The sequence below is a fragment of the Callorhinus ursinus genome, unplaced genomic scaffold (genome assembly GCF_003265705.2).
Source record: "Callorhinus ursinus isolate GAN/ISIS: 27379988/994484 unplaced genomic scaffold, GSC_fseal_2.0 scaffold54, whole genome shotgun sequence".
Taxonomy (NCBI): domain Eukaryota; kingdom Metazoa; phylum Chordata; class Mammalia; order Carnivora; family Otariidae; genus Callorhinus; species Callorhinus ursinus.
The window spans coordinates 12767898-12789103 of record NW_027397116.1 but is presented as its reverse complement, the minus strand read 5'-3'; the positions used below and the strand labels follow the sequence as shown (position 1 = coordinate 12789103).

General features: G+C 35.2%; 1 protein-coding gene across 3 annotated transcripts in view; it reads left to right on the top strand.

Annotated features, from left to right (window-relative positions):
- Positions 1-20941, top strand: part of BRINP3 (BMP/retinoic acid inducible neural specific 3) — a 390160-nt gene extending 369219 nt beyond the window's left edge. For all 3 annotated transcript variants that reach the window (XM_073884043.1, XM_073884044.1, XM_025892239.2), the window contains exon 8: positions 19488-20941. In XM_073884043.1, the coding sequence (XP_073740144.1) occupies positions 19488-20604 (1117 nt within the window). In that variant the 3' untranslated portion in view covers positions 20605-20941. The remainder of the gene's footprint in view (positions 1-19487) is intronic.
- Positions 20942-21206: the final 265 nt, after the last annotated feature.

Below are 21206 nucleotides of genomic sequence, written 5' to 3'. Positions count from 1 at the left end.
CTTTCTTTCTTTCTTTCTTTCTTTCTTTCTTTCTTTCTTTCTTTCTTCATTCTTGATGCAAGGGAATATATTTTATAATGAATGAATTGTAAGCAATAAAGCAATTTTAGGGGGGAAAGTTTCCTGATTTATGATGGTTCAACTTAGGATTTTTTGACTTTATGATGGTACAAAAGCAATAAGTATCAGTCAAAATTGTCCTTCAAATTTTGAATTTTTATCTTTTCCCAGGCTAGTTGTATGAGGTATGGTACTCTCTCAGGATGCTGGGCAGCTCCCAGTCAGCCACGTGATCATGAGGGTCAACAACCAATACACTTATAAACATTTTGTACCCATACAACCATTCTGTTTTTCACTATCAGTATACCATTAAAAAAAAGTACTAGATATTATTTAACACCTTATTATAAAATAGGCTTTGTGTTAGATGATTTTGCCCATCTGTAGGTTAATGTAATTGTTCTGAGCATGCTTAAATTAGGCTAAGCTAAGCTATGATGTTCAGGACCTCAGGTATGTTAAATGCTTTTTTGACTTATGATATTTTCAACTTACCAGAGGTTTATCAGGACATAACTCCATCATAAGTGGGGGAAGATCTGTGCTTGTACTCATCTATATACTTCTAAGGTTGTGTTAGGTGGTAGGAAGATCTTTGCTCAAATCCCTAATCTCCCACTTACTCATTATCTATATGACCTTAGGAAAGTTAATCCATCTCTTGGTCTCAGTAATCTGCTCTGTAAAAAAATAGTGTTAATAACATTTACCTCATAGTAGTGAGAATTATATAAATATGTTAGGTAAAGTGCCTAAATTAGCTGCTTAATAAAGTTATACATCTTTTCTTCTCTCTTAGATCCCATGTGAAAGCCCTTTGTGAAGATTTAACCATTTCTCAACCTAATTCCAGTTGTATTTTTTACCACATAACATTTTATTTCTTATTTGCACACGAAGAAATAGAAGTTCAGGGTCAGAGAGAATGGCATGGTATTTGGTTTAATCACACCGTACAGGCTGTTTCTTAACGAAATTTTTTTAGATTATCCCAGAGTTTGGTTTGAAATCTGAGTTGTTTATACCATCTGAGTTTGTGTGTGTGTGTGTTTGTGTGTGTGTGTTTATGATTTGAGGGAAGAATATTAAACATGAAAATAGTAAATATTCGGAATCACTTATGAGATTTCTTTGTACTCTGTGCCCTAAAACACAATGTACTTGAGTCTAATCATACATTTGATGCCAACTTCTAATCTACAGGTAACTAATTAGGGATAGAAGAGCGAGTTTAACGGCACCATTAAATGATACTGAGGAATCAATTATTCAAATCCAAGAGTGGGATATTTTACAAAACTGATCTCATTTGCTTAAAATGTCAATGGCTGGTTGGGGGGACACCTGGGTGGCTCAGATAGTTAAGCGTCTGCCTTTGGCTCAGGTCATGATCCCAGGGTCCTGGGATCGAGTCCCGCGTCGGGCTCCCTGCTCCTTGGGAGCCTGCTTCTCCCTCTGCCTCTGTCTCTCTCTCTCTCTCTCATGGATAGGTAAATAAAATCTTTAAAAAAATAAAAGTCAATGGCATGGGGAGAAAAAAAGAAAGCAAGACTGAAAAGACTTAAGGGACATAACTGCCTAATGAAATGAATAGAATCTCTTTGAATTCTGATTTTTAATAACTGAAAATATACATTTTTAGAATTTCAGAGAAACTTTAATATGGCTTGGGTACTAGTCACTGTCAATAAATCATGATTAATTTTTGTTATGTGATAATGGCAATTCTAATTATGTAAGTTAATGTTCTTCTAACATTTTAATTTTTGAGATGCATATAGAATTGCATGCAGAATATTTAAGATTGAAATGACATGAGGTCTGAAATTTGCTTTAAAACTTTCCAAACTATCCTAGCCTTCCCCCTCCCAGAAAAGGGGAGGAGGTGGATGAAACATGTGAAACAAAATACAAAATGTTGGTAGTGGTTGAGGCTGGCTAATGAATTCCTGCAACTCGGGTAGAATTTCTACTGGTAGCATGTGTTTGAAAATTTCATACTAAAATATTGTTTAAAATTAATAAAAATAATTGATTGTAGTCTCCTTACGATTAGCTATTATGTCTTTTCAGGCTTTAAGCAATTATTTATAGAGTAGGAAGCTTAAAAATAGTTATTAAATTGCATGTATTATTATGTGCACATTTTAGTTTATACTAACACAAGATTTTTATAGAAATTTGTTAAACAAAAATGTTTCAAGGTTGATACTACAATTTTAAAATCTTTTTGAAAGGTTTTTGAAAAACAAGATGTTTCTTCTTAATTTACCCTGAATAACAATGAAACAGTTAGCTCTAACATAGAATTGGATTACAAAGGGATTAAGACCCTTTATTCCATATTTTGCAAAGGCATTATATTGAGAAGGTCAAGTATATCTTGCATAGAGTAGGCACTTAAATACCCAAAGTAGTGGCAATTGTTCCCTTTTAACCAACTATAACTTGATTTAAAGAGGTAATAATCTTGGGGCACCTGGGTGGCTCAGTCTTTAAGCGTCTGCCTTCGGCTCAGGTCATGGTCCCAGGGTCCTGGGATTGAGCCCTGCACTGAGCCCCGCATTGGACTCCTTGCTTAGCGGGAAGCCTGCTCCTCCCTCTCCCTCTCCCCCTGCTTGTGTTCCCTCTCTCACTGTCTCTCTCTCTCTGTCAAAAAAAAAAATATAAGTAAAATCTTAAAAAAAAAAAGAGGTAATAATCTTTTTAAATTGGAGAATAACTGAGGATTATGGTGTCCCTATACCCAAAGCACTGCTTTTTTTACAATCATACAGAAAAATAGGACTCTGTCCTTGTGTACAGAAATTTCAAGAAACACAAGACTCTCAAATTCATTGAGCAAAAGAACATGAAAGTATCATGAGTATTTCATATGCAAATAGCTAAGTATGACTTCCGCTCATCCTTTCAATTCTCTTCAGGTAACTGCTCCCTGAATAAAAACTCAAATTTATCTCATTCAATTTTGAATCAGAAAATCTATTAAGAAAGGAAAGGAAAATACGTTCTTTTGAACTTGGGTTTAGTCCCTTTAGGATGTTATGTTTACACCAACTGCTGACATTGCAAGAACATTTGACGACACTTACCCCAGGGTGGATATCCAGTTATATGGTAGTCACGCTATTTTGAATTTAATTTGTCAAACAAATAACAGAAAGGACAGCAGGTGTTTTTGTCTAACCCCATTGGTTATGATTAGAGATATTATAAAACTATGAAAATTAATGTTGACATACCACTTTGAAAGCTAATTTTCTCGTGTATGTGACATGCCATAGCATATCTGAAATGTGTGTATTCCCACTTGCCAGAATGAGGTTCTAAAAGCAGATGTTGTCTATTTCAATCAATTTTCAGTTATTAATGGTAGCTTTTAACTACATTTGTGAGAGGCAGATACTTCCAATTAGTATTTTTCAGGAACAACGTGATGTTTATTCTGAGGAGAAAGTTATGGCTACTAAAATCCATTTTAATGTAGCCTCATGTAGATAAAAATTACCAAGTATAAGCATTACTGTACACAGCTTTAGGGAACAACACCATTTTTCCTTTGATTTTACACTACAGAGGAAGAAATGAATGTTGCTTAATCTTGGTGGAATGAAACGAAAAGAATAGAAATAGAGTGAATGATGCACCAAAAATCTCCTCCAGTGGTTGTCAGCTTTTTGAGGCAATATAGTTGCTTTGTTTCTCAAAGGATTCCTCAGAGAAGCATGCACATTTACGTCAAATCTCATTTCTCTGTTAATGTGTAAGGAAGCCAAATAGAAAGCTTCAATAGAACGTGTTCAGAAAGTCAGTTTCATCTACCATGTTTTATGTGTATCAGAGCCATTAAGCAAAATATTCTTAAATATTAAAACTACAATAAAAAATTATCTGTCACCTTTGCTTTTCTACAACTGTAGGTAACTGTGACATTCAGGGCTTTTCTCTTGGTCTAAACGTCTTCATGTCTGTGTCCAGAAAGCACTGAGCTTAGGAGGTTATTAAGTCATCCTAACTTATTGTTGATTTAATTGTTCAATCTTGATTTCTATTGCTGATATATAAAAACATAGAAGTTTCTTTTCCATATTCTTCCTTTCTTTAAGAAAGTGTGGAAAATAATAAACTCAGATACCGATGATAGAACAAGAGATGTTGTAATGTGGATGGAAGTAATATTCATTTACTTTTCAGGGAAAAGGCAGATGGATGCTATCTAGAGCATGTGATAAGAAGCTGAGATCTAGAAATATTTGTCAAGTTATAGGTGAGAAATATTTTAAAGATTGACCCTTCTTGAGGTGCCTGGGTGGCTCAGTTGGTTAAGCGGCTGCCTTCCGCTCAGGTCATGATCCCGGGGTCCTGGGATCGAGCCCCGCGTCGGGCTCCCTGCTCTGCGGGAAGCCTGCTTCTCCCTCTCCCACTCCCCCTGCTTGTGTTCCATCTCTCTCTGTCAAATAAATAAAGTCTTAAAAAAAAAAAAGAATTTCAGAACTTAATATTCATGGGCACAGTTGGTGCCCCACTCTACCTGTCTGTTCTCTAGATAAAAATAATTAGAATCAAAGGCACTTAGAGGTGAGCAAGAGTGGAAGAATTTGACACAATAGTTTGTAGTACTTTTAGGAAGAAAACATACTATGGGATTTTCTTTTCATATGAGAAACTATGCCCTGAATACGGAAATGAAAGTTGTAGGTTTGATTTAATCCTGGGTTTTTTTCTTGGGGAAGGTAGTGCTTCAGCACAATCTCCCCAAAACAACTCTGACATTAATATATGGTGACATGCTTCTTTCAGTTTATAGAAATAGGAAGAGGTTGTACTTGAGATCATTTACAGGAGTGATATATGTGGGAATAAACTGAAGTGAGAAATAAAACATTTCTTCTAAGAGTCCAAATACCGTTAGAAAGACACTAAAATGAGACTTTTGATTCACTGGGAGAGGAAAAGCATACATTGGATTAAAAAAAATCAGTATGTATTTATTGGTTTACTGACTTTGTTTCCCAATCTAAAGCTGCAAATGGATTCTCTGAACTTTTCATTGCAAAAACAAAAGGCATTCTGAAATATATATATAGAACATTGCCTTATGTGGTAGCACAGTTAACAAAATCATAATATACTAATACTTAGAAACACTCAATGATTTCAATAATTTCAGTTAATGACCCATTATTTTTTGAAATTCTACTAAATCCTCACGAACCAGGAAAACAAAATTCATTCTCAACATTAATTTGACTTTGTTTCAAAAATAACTGCACTGTAGGGATATGGCTAACTGAGGCTAAAAACACATACTTATTTTTTTAAAAGTCCTATTTTCTTTCACCTACCTCCACCTCCAGGTTTTATTTCAAACAAGCATTGAAAATCTTCCAGGTGTATTCAAAAATGCCTGAAGAATCCACATTCTTTCCCAAGTTGTTAATACTTTTGTTGATTGTCAAGTGTTTTTCCTCTTTGTTAAAATCACTTGTCCATTAAGCCAATAAATGCAATTTTCTGTTTCAGATTTTCAGTCTTTAGATATTTTAATTCCAAGAAATTTCCGAAAATTTGGCTTGCTTGGCTTTTATTTTAGAGTTGCAAAAGACAAGTTACTTTTTGTAGAATTTCCTTCTGAAACCTCATTACTGTTAGTATGCAAATTACTTCAACTTGCTCCACCCTGAGATATCCCTCAATCTCCAAGCACTGTGGGTTTCTTCTCCCACCCCAACCCCACCCCCACCACAAGATCAAAGAACTGTTTAGTTTCAAAATTTGACTGCTTCTCAGAAACTTTTATCTTGTTGCTAGTAATCAATATTCTGCTACAAGTAACAAAACTTGATGAATGGAACCCCAAAAACAAAGACTTTTCTTTTTCAACTAACAGGAGTTCTGTAGAAAGTAACTATTGGCAACGGCTCTGCAACTTGTAGATGTTGCAGTTGTTGATGGTTCTTTTTTTTTTAATAAAGATTTTTTAAAATTTTTATTTATTTAACAGAGAGAGAGACAGCGAGAGACGGAACACAAGCAGGGGGAGTGGGAGAGGGAGAAGCAGGCTCCCCACGGAGCAGGGAGCCCAATGAGGGGCTCAATCCCAGGATCCTGGGATCAGAGGCTTAATGACTGAGCCACTCAGGCACACCTGTTGATGGTTCTTTTTTTTTTTTTTCTGTTGATGGTTCTTAAGGACAGAACCAGTTTGCCTGCTTTTGTTTGGTGTTTGTTTGCTTGTTTGCTTGCTTGCCTTTCCCTCAACTTTTCTTACATGTTTGTTGGCTTGAAACCATGGAATGATTCTTGTTGCTTCAGAAATCAGAACCATTTTCAGGATAAGTAGCAGGAAGAGTGTAGCAAGATTGGCTATTGACTTCTTTCAGGATAAAGAAGCTATGCCAGACTATTCCGCATCAGAGGTCTGTTTGTATTGGAACTGTGCTTACTGCTAACTTCAAGGAAAAGGGAGCAAGTAGTTTTGTTTTGTTTTGTTTTGTCTTTTTGGCACATTGTGTTGAACAAAATCAAGCTTCTGTTTGTACGAATAAGGGGCCTGTGGCTATTGGATAGGCAATTAACAACAAATGAAACCCTCATTCTTAATTCACAAATCATAGTGCTGTTTCTCACTTACCTCTTCAGCTTGCCTTTGCCTCTGACACAACCAGATACCATAACAGATGATATATATATTAGGATGACTTCATAAGTAAAAATAGAATGAGAAGAAATCTTACATAAACTACTGTGTTTAGACAAGGATGTGATTATCATAAAGTTCAAACTAATCCCCTTCCCTAGGTGAAATATTCAATGAAAACAGTTCATGATTATTTTCCAACAACTTTATCCTATGCTAGAATGATAAGGAAACATGACTAAAAATGTTTACATAATAATAATTTAACTTCCAGAATCAAAGACAAGTTGGTTTTAGCCCTGTATCCACTTAGGTGTTGTTGTTCTTCTTTCATGCAAGGTACATGTGATGTAAAAATTCATTATTGTTGTAAACAGAAACTGAGGTAGACCTACTCTTTCTTCAGTTAGATGGATAGAATGTCTCTCAGACACACTGATGCAAGTTATTTCAGAATCTCCTTTGTACCACATGATTCTTTTTCACTGTCCTATGACTTTAACATAATCTATAAAATATGGGATTTTAGATTATTAAACATCATGATGATATTAAGATGTCAGTATGAATTATATTTTCATCTCACTTTGTGCTGGTTAATCCAGAAACAGTATAGTAGTTTACATTTTGTCCAAAGCTTATCTGGGCTGTCAAAACATTTCAGACAATTGTCACCTGAGGAGGTAGACTGAAATCATAATATCTAGAAAAACATCCTTTCTCATCATTTTTTCATATATGCCTTTATTGGGCCAGTAACACCATAGATAATATAGTGGAGTGATGAAGAGCATGGACACTGGCTCATTTTTATAGACACTGTGCTGTCACTTAACAGGCACCTTGTGGAAAATGATAGTACTCACTTCATAGAATTGTTGCAAAGGCTAAATGTATATTTATATACATAAGATGTTTAAATAGTCCCCAGCACACAGTAAGTGCGACCTCTAATACATACATTCTATGGATCTGGTGAACTATCTCTAGAATGGCTTTTGTTAACTCTTGGTTTGCAAATGACATATGATTTTATAAGGTCAAACTATTTGTATTAGAATAGGTAATTATTATACATCTCATATATAAACACATAAAAGGAATTATCTGATTTTTTTTTACATCACGGTTTTAACAGTTATTTGCATATAATGTCTTTTTTACCTTTCAAAGGATTGATTATTAAAAGATAATAAATGACAATGGTAACAAAGAAAAAGAAAACAGATAATTTAAAATTAATTTGTAAGCAAAGAAATGATAATACCTAATTTTTGAATAATTTCAAAATGGATTTACTGTTCAAAAATTAAATTAAGGCTAAACCTTCAACGCTAAAGAATAAACTTGTGGATGTTCTCCCCCAACAGAACAGATTAAGCTCTTGAAATGATACAAATTTCTCTCCATGTTTCTGCCAATTGATAAGAAGCTCCTCTTTGTATTGTTGTGGTTTACACTGCAAGTGAGAGAACAATACATTTTGAATACCCATTGGATTTGTGTCACTGCTGATATCATCCAGAGCGACTCATTTTTTTCCTTATCAGATGATATTTTGGTTAATGGAACGTCTTGTGCACTGAGGAAAGAGATGTTCTACATAATGTAAGCCTGCTTGAGAACCCATGGATTAAAGTGATTGCTCTACTATTTGTTTTCTGAATAGATGTGGAATGGTCATTTAAGATAATCCATCATTTTCTGTAGTCTCATTTGGAAAATAATAAGGCCAAAGAAGGCTAGACATACGGAATTGTTTCTGTTTTCTAAACAGTCATTTGGTTCACTTTTAGTTTCCACAGACTTAAATGTAATATTAAGTTGGTAGAAAAATTAGGAGATAATACCGGTCTTAGTTTGGGCAGCAGTCACAAAAGTACCATGGACTTGGTGACTTGAATAACAAATGTGTATTTTTCACAGTTCTGGAGGCTGGAGCACCAAGATCAAGGCACAGGAAGATTTGGTGTCTAGTGAGAGGTCACTTCCTGCTTTATAGATAGCCATCTTCTTACTTTGTGGGAACAGGGTGAGACAGCTCTCTAGGGTCCCTTTTCTGAGGGCACTAATTCCACTGATGATGGCTCCATCCTTATTACCTAATTACTTCCCAAAGTCCCTAACTCCTAATACTATCACATTGAGAAATAGGATTTCAACATACAAAATAAGCGTCGGGCTCTGCCCTGGGCATGGAGCCTGCTTAATATTCTCTCTCTCCATGTCTCTTTGCCTCTCCACCCACACACTCTCTCTCTCGCTATAAATAATAAAAATAATAAAATTAGCAGTCTGAAAATAATCCTGTGCAATATCACATTTATAATCTGCAGTAAATTCAATGAAACCTCTGCAATTTTGTAGTTAGAGTACAGCACTGGTGTTCACACTTAGAGAATAACTATCATTCTTACACTATCCACAGTTGAGTAATTTGAAAAGCATAAATAATATACATAATACTGATATCTTATAACTGTAGTGCTTTCAGATTTTCACATTTTCTTGTGTGGGACATAAAAACAAGATTTGTCCAGTTTCTTGTCATTTATTATCCAGATAATCAGGGTTAAGTTCTTGCCAAGTGGAAGCAGGGAGTTGAAAATATGTGTAAAAGTAGTATTATGATTCTAGGCCATGACATCCAACATAGAGAAGGGTGAAAATAATGAATAAGGGTGAAAACAATCACAAATAAAAAATACCACGTCCTCATGTGCAGGTTTAGTTAGTTAGTTAGTTAGTTAGTTAGTTAGTTAGTGGTTGTGAGCTCATGGTCAAAATAATTTTATTTATATTGATTCTTCAAGTCCTTTGCAGAATGTACATTCCTCTAGAAAACATATATGTTTAATTTTGCCACCTTACAACAATTTTGGAGCACTTTAAAATAATTATTTTCATTCCTGTTTTTGAATTTATAGATTATGTATTTTCCCCTCTACTAACAATGAGGTCAGGGCAGACACTCATTTTGCTCTCGGCCTTTGCTAGATGTTGGTTGCTTTTGTTGCTGTTTTGTTTTAAGCTGACTCTCTTTAAAAGCATAGTGTCTGTCTTTCCAAATATAGTGGGTCTCCAATTCAACTTCTTGCCACCCAGTGTACCAGACTTTGTCTCTGATACCCAAGATGACCACCCCGTCCTTGAGATCAGGCATACATATGTCTTTCTCCATATTGTTCTTTTACTTCAGTTTCAGCTTATGAAGTTTACAGCATCTTTCTTTCCATATCATAATGCATTAAAAATAGTTATTGCCAGAATTTTTTGGCATTTTGCATTGAGGAATTTTAAGCATATTCCCTCTGACATTTTTCCCCAGACATAAGTCCATAATTCAATTTTGACTTAGCAGTTTTGTTTGGAAGGTCCAGGAAGGCATTTTGTTGGTCTCTAGGAATTCCAGTGAAATTACAGTCATTTTCTTTCTTCTGAAGAGCTCATACTCCAATTAAGAAAACTAACATGTAGGAAATTACAGATATTATCATGAATAGTATACTTTAGTTGAAATAATTAGACAAGAATCTACTAAACCACAATGTATGGTTATACATGGCCTAATTACAAATACAGTAATGGAGATAACTTATAGACTCATTCAAGGAATTTAGTTGTTTTATTGTCAAAAACAGACTGTATAGAGTAGAAATAATTCAATTTTCATCTTGAACAGGTTAAGCAGAGGAGAAAGACATTTAATTCTATAACAAGCAAATTCAATGTAGTTGAAATTGAGCATCCCGTATTTAGGGAGAGGAACAGGGACAGCCTAAATGGAGAATATAGTTTATTAAGCATTGACAGCTAGGTGCTGTCAGTTTGTGAATGGCTTCAAAAGCTAGGCAAAAGGCATCTTATATATTAAAAATATAGAGGTGTCATGAATTAGAAATGGATCAATTTTAAAGTTAGCTTGCTAGTACACAAATGTAACAAAATGTCAAAAAGAGCAGGTACAGAGCTTCTAGAAACCAAGTTCTTGCTTTACTTGAGGCACAAAAGGATAAGTTGATATTCACCATTGTAGACAGCAATGATGATTGTATTAAGAAAGAAGAAAATGGTAAGTTTGGAGACATTCTATTTGGAGGGATGTTTCTAAGTCAAAGGTGGGTATATCATAGACAGTTCATGCCGTAATTTTGTTCATAGGTATATGAATAGATGGACATCAGATTTGGGCAAATTATATTTTGTTTATTTAATTTAAAAATAGGCTTTAAATGTAAATAGTATTGGTTATTAGTTATATATTTTTTTAAGATTTTATTTATTTGACAGAGAGAGAAAGAGATAGCGAGAGCAGGAACACAAGCAGGGGGAGTGGGAGAGGGAGAAGCAGGCTTCCTGCTGAGCTGGGAGCCCAATGCAGGGCTCGATCCCAGGACCCTGGGATCGTGACCTGAGCTGAAGGCAGACGCTTAACGACTGAGCCACCCAGGCACCCCTGGTTATTAGTTTTAGAAAAATATTAAAATTGATTAAATTATTTAAATGATGGAGTTAACATTTTATTGATCTTCTGTAAGTTGATAAGAAATTACTCATGAAACATACTTTTAAAAAGCAGATATTATGAAAATAAGACAATTTTCTAAAATGTTAATCACTTACTAGAAATCAAGAAAGCCATATGAAATATTAACAACAAAAACAAAAACAATGAAGGACATTTCTAATTTAGTCTTAAATTTGCTTTTCCAGCTTCCTCTCTTGTTCACTAATTTATTCACTTATATAAAATTTATATTAAATTTGAAGTACTAGGATCAGAAATGAATACATCTGTGAAAGATGAAATGGAATGGTCTCTTTATAAATATTTTATTTTAAATTCCTAAATTATATTATTTAGATTTTCAAATTTGGATCCATAATGCACACATTTTAAGACCAATAAAGGTTTAGAAGGTTGTAATGGGGGAATTTAAGTATAAACATTGTACATTGATTTAGTATTTAGTATATGATTGTGATAGTAAAATAGTGAAGTAAACAAATACATGTTTTTCTTCATAGAATGTATAATGTAATGAGATACAGATGATTTGGTAATAATTACTTGGTGTAATGAATGTTATGGTGGATGAAAACCAGGATGTTATGAATGTGCTTAGGAGACATCAGATTTACCTCTCTTTGCAAAATAATTACATTTGTGTCAATATTCATCAATTACACTAACCACTTACTAGCTGAACTTGCACAAAATAAATACTTTTTAAGCTCTGTTAACTTAATATCCAATATGACTTAGTGGGCAAGATATTTCAATTTTTGGTAATCTTTGGAAGAAAATGAAACGTGGACTCTAATTAGGAAAATGCTGGTGTTCTTTTGATAATATCATCTCTTCACTTCGAGTAATGTAATTGCGTTCATTTTTGTGTGCCTCACATTTCACAGCCTGAATGTTGACTTGTCTCTTTTCATATCTTATGTCACAAGTAGAAGAAAAACATATCTTTTGATATTTTTGAACTATAGTATCAGATGCAGCATCTTTGGGGACAAAAATGTTTCAGTAGCTCTCTAAGAAGTAAGCAGATTTGTCTGTGTATGTCACTCAATCAAATGTGTTACAAATTAGTTGGACTGAAACATTTTGTTTGTTGTTGCCCTACTTATTAATTTTTGCTTTGGTTGATTGTGCTTTTGATGTCATATCCAAAATATCACTGGGAGTAATAAAGACCAGGGATGTGTACTTTGAGTTCTATCACTTACTAGCTGTTGGACTTTGAGCAAGTTCTAGTTATTTAAGCTTTTTAAAAGGCATGCCCTTACTTATAAATTGGGGTAACAAGCATCCTTACTCAGGCAGTAGGGAGAATTGAGAGGAATAAATAAATAATGCCTATTAAAGGACTATGCTTATGATAAAACCTCAATGACTGTTACTACCAGGTAATAATTTCTTTAAAATTTAACCTACATCTTCAACTGCTTCACTCGCTTTGTCTTTCTGCAAACCAAAATTATTAGTAGATACTTGAATTAAAATGTGTATATATATGTGTCTATAAGTCTATAGATGTGTATCTATATACACATGTGGTATATAGACACTTCCTTGGGAGACCCATGGCTGAGGGACCTTTGACAATGACATTCTTTCTCTTGGAGTGTAAAACTGTTTCTAAGAGTGAAACTATTATATGTTGGGGGTGTCACCATGAGCCCCAGGCCACATTGTCAAGGCTGAGATGGTCAGAGCATCAGAAATGGAAGAGGGTGGGTGACAGAATATTTGGTATTATCTGTCTGTGGCTGAGCTAATAATCAGCTTATGATTGTTTAAATAGCTGTGGGTGCTTAATCCCAAATTCATATTTAGTTTAAAGTATTAGAGTCAGAGAAACACAAATCTATGAAGGCTGAAATGAAATGCTCTACTCAAAAGAGTGATATTTAACTTCAAAAAGATACTGAAATTATATTGTTTAGGTTTTAAAATTTGGATCCACATTGCACAGATTTGGAGAGCAATAAAAGATTAGAAGGTTGAAATAAGGGACCTTTGAAATAAGATTATTAGTGCTCAGAGAGGATTTAACCATGAGAGGAGGTAATTGTTTTTGTATCAACATATGTTCTAATACCTCAGTGCAAACCGTTGCACATCAGAATATATCTCCTGAATTTGAGCAACATTGCCTTTACACACGTTTTAGATTTTCAAAACTATCACAAAGAGGCCACACACATACTTTTAAATATAGTCTTGACCGTGTTATCAATAACTGTTTATTTTGATAAATATAAAATGCAGAAATACAGTGTAATATTATGCATGCAATACATGAGTTGTAGATAAAATAAAAATTTTCAATTTTCTGGAGGAAAAAGCATTTGTATTAAAGGGACTACATACAATGATATTTCTTTAAAAGATAACAGTATTAACACAATAATAAAAATAAGCATTTACATTTATTTCCCATTTATTCTGTGCCTAGGCACTCTTTTAAGTGCTTTTCCTGAAATTGTGCTTTAATTTTCACAACAGCCTATACTTTATTCCCAATTTATATATGAGGTGGATGAAACAAGATTCAAAGTTGATAGTTTGGCTCCCCAAAAGTGATTGAAGCCAACAGAGTATACTGTCACTCAAAAACTAAACTTTATGTCATAATTAAAAGTTATTTTTATCAAATTAAAAGTTATTTTATCTTTGATGCTGTCCAGCTAATAGCAATACATGGACATTTTCCTAAAGTCATTTATTAAGTACTTTTTCTCATGATCTCATGGAACGACACTTTCAACCACATTTAAAAAAATATTTAAATTTGCTTCTCTGAGTTTGTCTTCATTGTACTACTTAACAGATATGTAACAGAAGAATTCATTAAAACTATGAACCTCAGTATTTTTAAAAGTTTAAAATGAGGTTAACCTTTGGAAACTACTGTGAAGAATTTTCAATAATGAATACAAAGTAGCTGGCCCATGACATGAGAGGTAGTCACTAAGTAATTAATATTACTGTAACAATGTAGAATTCATTTATTAAGCAGGTTTTAGTGTTTGCTTTGTTCTTTAATGTATGCACATGACCAATTTTCTGGTGTAGGGTTTGCAAACTGTAGCGTATATAGTGGCGACAGAGCCCCACATGTTAATTCAAAGCCATCTGATGCTGACGCTTCTCCACAGAAATTGTAACTTTTCTCTACCTTCTCTGAACATATTTTTTTGAAACAATATTTCTTTTTTTTTATTATGTTATGTTAATCACCATACATTACATCATTAGTTTTTGATGTAGTGTTCCATGATTCACTGTTTGCGTATAACACCCAGTGCTCCACGCAGAACGTGCCCTCTTTAATACCCATCACCAGGCTAACCCATCCCCCCACCCTCTCCCCTCTAGAACCCTCAGTTTGTTTCTCAGAGTCCATGGTCTTTCATGGTTCGTCTCCCCCTCCCCTCCCCCCCCTTTCTTTTTCCCTTCCTTCTTTCTTTTTTTTTTTTTTTAAAACATACAACGTATTATTTGTTTCAGAGGTACAGGTCTACGATTCAATAGTCTTACACAATTCACAGTGCTCACCATAGCACATATTCTTACATGCTGATGGCTAAATGGTATTTAAACTGCCCCTAGTCGCTATTTGGGTTGTTAATTTTCTTACATAGGAACCTTGCAGCCCAGCTGTACATAACATCCTCTGGGATTGCATACTCCTGGGCCCTATGCCTAGAAATTCTTATAGTATCTCTGGAGAGAGGCCCAGGAATCTGTTTCACCAACCACACTTAACATCATTCAAAACTATAAGAATAAGCCCATATCTTAGTTGATATTCTTAGTAACAGAAAAGTTTGAGAGACAAGCATTTCATTCACGCTGTTTCATTATGAGCAGCCACCACATGTGAGACGGGGACGATGGGAGTTATATGTTACACCATTCCACCCTAACAAAAGATTGGCAAGTGGAGTCACAAAGGAACACAAAAAAGTTCAGAAAGCTATCTGTATTCCCCAGGGTCATGCAGAACCAAACTTTTAGTGTTTCTTCGAGCTCTGCTTAATGTTAAGGACGCTAAGTGACCCGTCCCAGGTCATTGGGTAGAGTCCAGCCCAGAAATCAGTTATTCTATCTTTTAGTCTAGGGCATTTCTGATGCTCATGTGACATGTATCCTGTGGAGAAGAACAGATCTTCAACACATGGAGAATATTATAGATTGAACCAAGACAACTGGTTAAACAGCTGTGTAAAGTCCCCAAATTAGTATGCCACGTGATTCCTCAAATAGCAACATGCTATAGGCTTTTAGCTTAAATTTTAACCTAAATTTTAAAATTTTAACTTAACTCTGGAAGGCATTTTTCTCTTCTTAATACTGTCCCATAAAAGCCTTTGTAGAAATTATTTCCAAAATGCAAACTCGGTTCCTGATAGATAATGGAGTTCCTGCCCTTCCTGAAATGCTCCATGTCATAGTAGCTGTCACAGGCCAATGGCCTTTTTAATTCTTTCTTCTATTTCTGTCTTCTGTTTTCCCATAATCCATAGTTCTTCACTCTAATTTCTGTCTCTCCTTCCCTCCTTACTCCTCTCTCCCTCTTTTATTACTTCCTTTATTTAGTAAATATTAATTAAAGTGCAATTAAGTAGATGGCACAAACCACGCCACATGCTTGATGAAAAGTGCCAAAAGACCTGCTTGCCAGGAGTCCATCTATTGACATTGCATCCTCTAACTTTAGCCCGAGGAGACACCAAATAATTAATATGAATAAAAGCTATAGATGAGAATAAAACAAGTGTGGTACTACTTCCTTTATATATTTAAATATAAAAGGAAGCAGAGTGTTTAAAAAATGCTCAATACAGGCTACTTTTGATTTTTATTTATTTTACCTTAATTAAATGAATTTATAAAGTTACTTAACAATCAAGCTTATTTAAAATAAGTTTAAATGCTTTAGAATAAAGAAAAAAGCAGTTAAATTTTACTTTGTTGAGAAAAATAAAACTACGTGATTATTTGGGTAAATGAAAAATCCAGAGGCGCTCCCTTCTCTGTTTTTGACTCCTGCTTTAGCCAAGATTTTACAAGGAGTAAAGCAAACTGATTGTTGCATTAAATTTTCCTTTAAAAATCTATTCCCTACTTGTGAAATACAGTAAAAGAGTCAAAAGGTAGGTAGTAGGGGAGAAAGGAGAAGAAGCCTAAAAGAAGAAAATCCACACGCTAGCTCTTCCATCCCAGGGTACGGAAGCTTTGACAGTATGCCAAGTTATCAATATTCATACATGACAAGCTGAAACCCACGAAGCCGAAATACATTCCTTCAGTAATGCATCTGCGGGGACGTGAAAAGGATTGGAAGAGATTGAAAGCTGAAAAAACCATTGCTTTTCTAAAGTATCCAAATGCTAGTTTCTACAGCGCCCTAGTTTTGTGATCTCTGTCTTTAACCTTAGGTATATTTATTTCATTTTTTGTTTGTCCTTATGATTTGGAAACATGATTAGAGCTTACAATGAAAGATGAATTGGCTCAGGGAATTTCTGCTTTGGTTTCAGGGAAGAAAATATAATTTTCAATCCAGATAGGATATATATTTTATATTTTTTTATATTAGAAAGACACAAATAGAGTTACAGAAGAGAGAGAGAGAGAGAAAAGGGGGAAGAAGAGAGAAGAGAACATAGAAAAGAAAGGAAGGAAGGGAGGCAGGGAGGGAGGGAGGGAAAAGAGAGAGAAAGAAGCCAAGATGGAGAGACATTAATAGCCCCTGAAAGAGAAAACTGATGGAATAAATACATCACTAGCCGCAGATTAAAAATCAGTAATAATTTCAATATATCTAAACTCAATACAGAAAGAATCAAGCTATTCCATACACCACAGAAGGAAGCTTTTTGCCCATTTTTTCTGCGGGGAGTAAACAACCAGAGCTAGAGGAACTCATACGTAGATGTGTGGCTCACAAAGTGCCAAAGAGCCTCACACCATCGCTATTTCACCACCCTTGGGGATACTCCTGGGAGAGTTCTTCTGAGAACTTATTTTTAGAGAATTTAGAAGAAGTTAGAAATGAATTTAATAGGTTCGAGTTTCCGGTCAATGTTTTTCAGTGTGAGAAATAAGAGGAAGACGTTTTATGCTTTGGTTGTTTTTTTTTTTTCTTTTCTTTTCTTCTGGGTCTATAGCAAAAAAGTTACATTTAGGGAAAGTGGAAAAGAAAAGCTTTTTATATATTTAATTGCACAAAAGTCAAAGTGTATGTTGTGTAATTCTACTTCCTGCAACCCGAGAGAGCTGGGTCTTTACAACTGTATTAAATGTTCTTTTCAGGGCTTTAAATTTCACTCAAAATTATACTTATTAAGAAAATGTCTTTTAATTCATATATGCATTTGATTCAAGATTCATTAAACATTAAAGGGCTATGATCTCCTGGTAGTCTACTTGGCACTGGATATACAGCACTAAGCAGGCATACGTGCTTCTGGCAAGCTGGGAATTATATTTAATAGTTGTATATATATATAATTATAATTATATATTTATATAATTATAATTATAATTAATAAATGGAGTATGAACAAGTAGGTACAGAATAATACAAAATTTTAAGTGAAAAAAGGTACCATGAAAAAAATAAGTAAGTGCCATGAGAGGGAAGAAAGGAGTTTTTGGATTTATTTGGGAAAACAAGGAAGAACTCACTTAAAAAAAAAACATGTGTTGCATTGCAAAGGGAGGATGGACAGGGAATGGAAATGAATATGTAATTTAAATAGCTCAAATATTGTTATGGATAGTGAATGCATTGTTTTTATTGGTTATTTGGACAGATTAGTGCCTGTGTTTTACCAGTATTCTGCATGGACAAAGTCTTTGAAACTGCAGCAGTGTGTAAGCATAAAGGATGGAGTGTAATAGATATATTTCGCAGAAAATCTCATAGGTACTAAATAGTGAACACCAGAAAGGCATAAGAATATCAAAAATTGAAACACTGTGCAATATTCTAACCACATGCATGCAGTCTGAGCCCATTTCTCCCAAGAACTCAGTATGGAAGGTACTATTATTCCCATTTTTCACACAAGAAAATGGCACGTTATAGACACCCTTCAACTCTTCCTTGATCATAAGCTACAATAAAAACAAAGAATTATCTGGTTACAGGGCCACACAATTTTCCTTCGTTATTTTACTGAGGTTTTTAAACACACCAAAAGAGTTTGAATAATGTGGGGGAAACACGAAAAGTAAATTCTTACATTTGCATCATGATTAGCCTGATTTCTGGGTATAAATAAGGAAAAATGTTAATGATTCAAATCAAACACATTAAACTGACACACTTAACCCTTATTAAAACAACTTGTAGTTGGTTTTAACAAGATATTTTCAACAATTTTCTTGAGCAGCCTGTAAGAATAAAGTCAAACATGTCTTACTAATATTTTCCTTCTCAGTGGGTACTTGTTCTGTCAATATTGATAAAGCCCGAGGATTTAAATACACTGATTGACATTTTAGAGTTGTTTATTTTTCTTTCATTTTTATTTTACTTCCTATTTGGCTTTCTGCAACATTAGCGCTTTATGAAGCTAAGAGCAAATGAATAAGGAGTCACCATTTATATGCTCTAATTCTACTCGAGACATTTTATGATAATATCACTTTTATTTCCTGTTGCTGGTTAGCATTTCAAAACAATAACTGACCCAATTATGTTCACCATAAGCTTCGGAGTACCCTAATGAAATGACAAGCAATCTTTTCAGAAGGTATTCCATGAAATATTTCAGTTCAAATCAAATATATCCCCATCTACCCTTGTGCAATGAAGAATGAAAAAAGTTATCTATTATAATACACATATATAGCATATTTAAATATTATATTAAAATGTATCTATTTTCAGGGCGCCTGGGTGGCTCAGTTGGTTAAGCGACTGCCTTCGGCTCAGGTCATGCATAATCCTGGAGTCCCAGGATCGAGTCCCGCATCAGGCTCCCTGCTCAGCAGGGAGTCTGCTTCTCCCTCTGACCCTCTTCCCTCTTGTGCTCTCTATCTCTCATTCTCTCTCTCTCAAATAAATAAATAAAATCTTTAAAAAAAATGTATCTATTTTCAATTATAAACTGCCTGGATCTTTTATCTCAGTTAAATAACTGGAGTTAACCTAAGAAATGATGGTGAAGCTTTCAGAGCTAAGGTTAATTTTATTGCAGTACACCAAAAAATGTCTTTGTATTCATATAGATTCGTGTTGTTTTGTGTTTCTAGAACCTCAACCTACTGGCTCACTCGCATCCAGTCTTTTCTCTACTGCAATGAGAATGGCCTCCTGGGCAGCTTTTCGGAAGAGACGCACTCATGCACGTGCCCGAATGACCAGGTAGTCTGCACCGCGTTCCTACCCTGCACGGTGGGCGACGCCTCCGCCTGTCTGACCTGCGCCCCTGACAACCGCACCCGCTGTGGCACCTGCAACACAGGCTACATGCTGAGCCAGGGGCTCTGCAAGCCTGAGGTCGCCGAGTCCACCGATCACTATATTGGCTTTGAGACTGACCTGCAAGACCTGGAGATGAAATACCTGTTGCAGAAGACTGACAGACGAATAGAAGTCCATGCCATTTTTATCAGCAACGACATGCGCCTCAATAGCTGGTTCGACCCCTCCTGGCGTAAGCGGATGCTCCTCACCTTGAAGAGTAACAAGTACAAGTCAAGTCTGGTCCATATGATCTTGGGTCTTTCTTTACAGATTTGCTTAACTAAAAACAGCACCTTGGAGCCGGTGTTGGCTGTTTACGTCAATCCCTTCGGAGGCAGCCACTCCGAGAGCTGGTTTATGCCTGTGAATGAAAACAGCTTTCCAGACTGGGAGCGGACTAAGCTGGACCTCCCACTGCAGTGTTATAACTGGTCGCTGACTCTGGGCAACAAGTGGAAGACATTTTTTGAGACAGTGCACATCTACCTGAGGAGTCGCATCAAGTCAAATGGCCCCAATGGAAATGAGAGCATTTACTACGAACCTCTGGAATTTATTGACCCTTCCCGGAACCTGGGTTATATGAAAATCAATAACATTCAAGTGTTTGGTTACAGCATGCACTTTGACCCTGAAGCAATTCGGGACTTGATTTTGCAGCTGGACTACCCCTATACTCAGGGATCCCAGGACTCAGCACTTTTGCAACTTCTAGAGATAAGAGACCGTGTAAATAAACTCTCCCCACCTGGTCAGCGTCGTCTAGATCTTTTCTCTTGCTTGCTTCGTCATAGACTCAAGCTGTCTACTAGTGAGGTGGTGAGGATCCAATCTGCTCTGCAGGCATTTAATGCCAAATTGCCAAACACAGTGGATTATGACACGACCAAATTATGTAGTTAACCATAAATGTCAAGCACAACCCAAAATCTTGAAGGAGTTTTTACAGTGCTTTTGTGGAACAGTTTATGTTTGGAAGAGTACATTTAAATTGTCTTTTCAATATCTGTCTTATATCAGTCAATAACATTGGATGGCAATTTACACACATGAACTTGCTGACAATGAATATATTATACTGCAGTTTTGGTTTATGAATGAAATAAATACTGACACCAGTCTAGAAGACATTCTACTTTTTACAATAAATTTCATTTGTAATTTTATATGTTCCGTGGCAATGCTTTTGTGCATTACATCCTCTAGAGGGAACATAAAAAGATACCAATAAAATTTTGTAGCTGAACAGTTATTAAAAAGAAGTGCTGTGGGATTCCTTTTTTCCATGAAATGAGTTTTATTTTGATACAGCTTGTTAGAACCTGGGGAAAATTCACCAAGAGTTTTTCAATGGAAACAGTTGAAGGTCCCCTTCAATAGCCTTTAGAGAAAACTAGGTACAATATTTAGTATTCAGTTGTATTTTTATGGTCAACAGCACAATGGCAGTGGTACCTTTATGACCTGTGCTTATAAATCATTCCTAGAGACACCATCATTACTAA